Below are 5,570 nucleotides of genomic sequence, written 5' to 3'. Positions count from 1 at the left end.
AAATCTATAAAGAACTGATCAAATTCAACACCCAAAAAATAAATAATCCAGTGAAGAAATGGGCAAAAGACATCAATAGATACTTCTCCAAAGAAGACATCCAGATGCCAACCAACACATGAACAAATGCACAACATCACTCATCATCAAGGAAATACAAATCAAAACCATAATGAGATACCACCTGACACCTGTCAGAATGGCTCACATTAACAACTCAGGCAACAACAGATGTTGGCAAGGATGTGGAGAAAGAGGATCTCTTTTGCACTACTGGTGAGAATGCAAGCTGGTGCAGCCACTCTGGAAAACAGTATGGAGGTTCCTCAAAAAATTAAAAATAGAACTACCCTATGACCCAGCAATTGCACTACTAGGTATTTATCCAAGGGACACAGGTATGCTGTTTCGAAGGGGCACATGCACCCCAATGTTTATAGCAGCACTATCAACAATAGCCAAAGTACAGAAAGAGCCCAAATGACCATCAATGGATGAATGGATAAAGAAGATATGGTACACACACACACACACACACACACACACACACAATGGAGTATTACTCGGCAATCAAAAAGAATGAAATCTTGCCATTTGCAACTCCGTGGATGAAACTAGAGGGTATTATGCTAAGCGAAATTAGTCAGTAAGAGAAAGACAGATACCATATGACTTTACCATATGTGGAATTTAAGATACAAAACAGATGAACATAAGGGAAGAGAAGCAAAAATAATATAAAAACAGGGAGGGGGACAAACATAGCATAAGAGACTCTTAAATACAAAGAACAAACTCAGGGTTGATGGAGGGGTTGTGGGTGGGGGGTGGGCTAAATGGGTAAGGGGCACTAAAGAGGACACTTATTAGGATGAACACTGGGTGTTGTTATACATAGGGGATGAATTATTGGAATCATTATTGCACTGTATGCTAACTAACTTGGATGTAAATTAAAAAGTAAATAAATAAATAGGGGCGCCTGGGTGGCTCAGTCGGTTAAGCATATGACTTCAGCTCAGGCCATGATCTCATTGTTCATGAGTTTGAGTCCCCTGTCAGGCTCTGTGCTGACACCTCAGAGCCTGGAGCCTGCTTCAGATTCTTTGTCTCCTTCTTTGTCTGCCCCTCCCCCACTTGCGCGTGCTCTCTCTTTCTCTCAAAAATGAACATTTAAATAAATAAATAAATAAATAAATAAATGAGAGTGTTGAATGAGGTCATGTCTTTAGACATTTTAGCCCAATTAAGCATTCAGTAATTGCTCATTCTTACTGTGTTTGGAAACTAGTTTGTCCCTATTCATAATACCAGGCAATATCCTTCACCCCAAATCAAAGTAAAATGCAAAGAAATTGTCCACATTTTTAAAGAAATTTTATTTTGAAAACACATGGAATCAGCTGCATTATCCATATGTCTACAATACCAGAGAAAGAGTGATGGTGGACCATCCCCATAGGGGACAAGTATCCTTTGGCAAAACAAATAATAGAAACGACTCCAAATACAATAATACAGCACGTGATAAGATTAAATTAAGAGAAGGAACGGACTACTGAGAAGAGCATGAGCGTGGAGAAGATGTGTCTCACTGAGAAACGTCCGACTCAGGTGATCTTCCCTGGATACCTCTTACACCTGGACTGGAGCGCTCAGTTAAGTTCCAGGTCATCCATGTATTCCTGGACCCAGGAGTCACTGGGGTTAGCACAGACTTGTCTGCCCCTTTTGGTTTGGAATCTATGGAACAAAGAATGGACAGATTAGAATCCCATGGAACCTTGCCTGTAGTAGACAACTTCCTTTGCTTGACCATGGTTCATGTTGGACAGCTCTAATAGATGGGAAACCCTTCCTAGAGTGGTGCTAGAACTAGACTCCTTTTACTTCTACTCTGGATTTAGCTCCATTTTCTGGGTTGCCCAGATTAGGAACAAATGAGTTTTGCAATTAATATGGATACATCTCCCCATTCATTCTCTATTGCCCTTAACGAGACTTTTCCACATGTTTTTCTAAGCATGGTTTAAAAAATCAGCCCACATTTCCTGCCATCTTTTTTACTTTTCCTAGTTTCCTGGCCTTCCTCCTCCAGAAACTCCCTTCCTCTCCCTTGGCTCCCACCTAGCCCCCTCCAGAACTCAACAGGTGACTTCATGACTTGATCCTCACTGACTTCTGGGAGAGCTTCATTCAGCCCTGAGAACTGCCTCCTCCCCCAACAAGCTCCCTTTCTAATCCTGCCTTCACCCTTGCTTCTCAGAGCAGCCCCAGGGTTGATACTCACACCACAGCTGGCTGGGAGCAGAGGCTGCTGGTCTCAAAGTAATCCACTACAAAGTTTCGAGGGAGCTTCCGCAGGGCATAAGAGAAGCAGCAGGCGGTGGGAGGGTCTGAGCCCACTGGAAAGAAAGGCAGGGGTAAGATAGAAGTTCTACAAGGACCTGTTAATTTTGGCTTCTAATCATAGATATTCAGTGGCCATCTCTGTAGAGCTACCAGATCCCAAAATATGGTACCTTGTATCCAATCCCACCCACCGTAAGTAGGAGTCTTATTCTAAATAGAAGATTGTAAGAGAATGTCATGAAAGAATTCTAGAAGATTGGAGCTGGATTGAGTCTTGGGGCATGTGTATAACTTCCTTTATTTTACAGATGGGGAAACTGAGGCACAGAAAGAGACAGGAACTTACTTAAATTAGTCTACTGGTTACTATTTCTTAAGAAAACAGGAAATTGACTATTACTGACTGTTTACTAGATTCTACATTTAATAGCAGGCTACTTGGAAACCTTCCCAGCTCCCTTTTGTCCAATCTCTAGATGCCACTGTTAGATCAGCCCTAACTAGAAAAGTCAGCACTACCTACATCATGACTCTAGAAGTAATGGCTGGAAGAGTAGACTTACTTGGTGCTGAGAGCGTCGGGGAGCAGAAGGCAGCCACTAGCACAAGGAGAGAAAGGACAGTCACACAGAGTTTCATGGTCTCGGCAGAGGAGAGGCTTTCCTGGAGCTGAGACTGCAGAGCCCAGAAGCTTCAGAACCCAACTGTGCTCTGTGCTGATACTGAGTTGGGAACCCCTCTTTATAGGAACTCTGGGGCCTGGGACAGAGTGGTAGGCACAGGCAGGCAATGGAATTTCCAGGGTAGAGATGATGTCATGGTGCCAATAAGGAAACTGAAGCTAGCTGAGAGTGAGGAGCTCTTCACAACTTCTCTTCCCCAGTGTTATGTTATCACGGAGGAGTGGGGGGAGGAAGGGAGAAGAAGTGGGCTGTACCATAGAGGGAAGTGGTACACCAAAGACAGCAATCAAGACTGTGGAGAGAATTGCAAACCCAAGAGGAAGGATGAAACATTCACACCTACCAGAAGAGGCTTGTAGATGAGAACCATGCTGCTCTTGGTGGTTGGCACCTTCAGAAACTGGAGGCTTCATGGCAGTCTTTCCAGGGCTTCTGCAAGCCTGGCCTTTAGAACGAAAGGGCAGCCAGGACTCCATGTACTATTCCTGGGCCTCCTTCTGCTGAGCTGAGTGACTTTAGTGTCCTGTATGTTTCCCTGAGCATAAAGAGTCCAGCATTGAGTGCGCAGAAGGACCCAGCAGGGCAACTCAGAAACATTTATAGGTTCTACTTTTTGGAGATTTACTATGGGCCAGGCACTGGCCAAGCTGTCACATACACATGATACTAACCCTACAATAACCCTGAGCAGGAATGTAATTATTCACCTGGGGCAATGAGGATCACAGAGCAGAATTCACTATCTCCAGGCTTCATAGCTGTTGAGCGGCAGTACCAAGATGTGAACTGTGATTCATCTGATTCTAAAATCCATTTTATTTCCACTGTTTTGCCTCCAGGACAAATATAAAATGTGACCACAATGAGAGAAAATGTTGACCACTAGGGGCCATGCCACACACAAAGACCCATCTTATTAGGCTGAAATCAGAAAAGGGGTTTGGGTCAGTCTGTCCTAGAACAAGAAGGAAACAGAAAAGAAATAAAGATTTCAGTATGTTTGCTTGGACTGACAATAGAAAAGGAAAAAAGTTCAGGAAGAATCAAGTTTGGAAGACCCAGATAAAGAATGTTCCTCTAGTGTGAAAATGAGATTGGATATACCTAGCAATGAGCTTATCCATGTTAAGGATAAAATGTGTAATGTAAGCACATGGGTGTTCCCCAAGCATCCATAGGGAATTTCTTGCATCCATGTAAATCCTTGCCTTGTTGGGAAGCTGCTGTTGACCTGCAGGTGACCACCTGAAGTTTACAAAGACCAGGAATACAGTAATGCATTGAGTGAGATAAGTAGGGACAATTAGGGTGGTTAAATCAAGATCTTTATCCATGGTCAGCTCAACCATGCTGACCCATCTGCTCACCCCCAGCCCCACCTGGCTACCTGCCTCTGCCCTGAGAAAGAAGAATGAAGAGTAAAAGGAGAGAGCCAGGTCTCCTGCATGTTGTAGAAGTGTGGGATAGGAGGGGTCAGAGCAACATCTTGGAGTACTTCAGAGTCACTAAATAAAGCACAATGTCATCCTGCCTCATCACCCCACCACCACCACCACCTACACACACACAAACTGTACTTCTCTCTTCCATCCCTTCTGTCCTCTTCCTAGTGCAAATCTTTCTTCAAATGTTCTGATCTCCATCAAGACCTCCATCCCCAACTCTAAGGTTCTGTGATCCCCACATATGCTAGTATCTCTCGCGATCTCTCCTTGTTGATGGAGTTTTATGTCCATGCATCAAGCACCTTTCTTTAAGGGAAGGAGGATGTGCCTTATGTTCCCCAGAAACTAAAGATTTTGTTACTCATGGAATTTCCATTCAACTAAATTGACTAGTCATCTGCTATGTGTCAGGGCAGACAGAGCTGAATGAATCCCTAGATCTTCCCTCAAAGAGTTCTTAGTCTAGTGATGATGTTGACAATGACAGAAATAACTATTCCATGAGATGAAATAAGCTAAGTGTCACATCAGAGGTAGAAACAAAATGTCAGAGAGTCCAAAGGATGGATAAGGCCATCCCTTGGCTGTAAATGAATGGTTTCCAATCAAGTCTAAACCCCACTGTGCACTGGGGCACCCGGGTGACTCAGTTGTTAAGAGTCCAACTTTGGCTCAGGTCACAATCTCAAGGTTTGTGGGTTCGAGCCCACATCAGGCTCACTGCTGTCAGCCTGTCAGTGCAGAGCCGGAACCTGCTTCAGATTCTGTGTCTCCCTCTGGCTCTGCCCTCCACTACTCATGCTCTGTCTCTCTCTGTCTCTCAGAATTAAATAAACATCAGAAAAATTTTAAACCCCACTGTGCACTAAGAAGGAGCACCTGACATGGAGTCCTCTGTCTAAATGAGTGGGGCGTGCTGATCTTCAAGCTGTGGAAGGATTATGAAGGTGTCTTCTCTGCAACAGCAGGAGAATGGTAATAGATAAGGAGGGGTAATTAGTCTGCATTGAGCCACACAATGAATTTGTTGACTTTTGCTTCTTAGCCTTGGTTTGATATTTGGCTCCTGAAAGTAAAATGTTTTGTTCAT

General features: G+C 43.8%; 1 protein-coding gene across 1 annotated transcript; it reads right to left on the bottom strand.

Annotated features, from left to right (window-relative positions):
* Window positions 1-1,360: 1,360 nt before the first annotated feature.
* On the bottom strand, window positions 1,361-3,231 carry LOC124513109 (C-C motif chemokine 4). The gene is made up of 3 exons (XM_047080857.1): window positions 2,916-3,231; window positions 2,291-2,405; window positions 1,361-1,743 (listed from the first exon to the last, which is right to left on the bottom strand). The coding sequence occupies exons 1-3, from the start codon at window positions 2,989-2,991 to the stop codon at window positions 1,656-1,658; spliced, it is 279 nt and encodes a 92-aa protein (XP_046936813.1). The 5' UTR covers window positions 2,992-3,231; the 3' UTR covers window positions 1,361-1,655.
* Between the last annotated feature and the right edge of the window lie 2,339 nt (window positions 3,232-5,570).

This window comes from Lynx rufus, unplaced genomic scaffold, assembly GCF_022079265.1.
Source record: "Lynx rufus isolate CCGP_SWC_20201006 ecotype Redwood Valley unplaced genomic scaffold, mLynRuf1.p SCAF_18, whole genome shotgun sequence".
NCBI lineage: Eukaryota > Metazoa > Chordata > Mammalia > Carnivora > Felidae > Lynx > Lynx rufus.
This window is presented reverse-complemented; position numbering and strand designations above follow the sequence as displayed.

Coding starts and splice junctions, on each gene's coding strand:
- LOC124513109 (XM_047080857.1), bottom strand. CDS start 2,991: ATGAAACTCTGTGTGACTGTCCTTTCTCTCCTTGTGCTAGTGGCTGCC. Junction 2,406..2,915: donor CCCGACGCTCTCAGCACCAA/GTAAGTCTACTC, acceptor CTTTCTTTCCAG/TGGGCTCAGACCCTCCCACC. Junction 1,744..2,290: donor TGCTCCCAGCCAGCTGTGGT/GTGAGTATCAAC, acceptor TTTGTTCCATAG/ATTCCAAACCAAAAGGGGCA.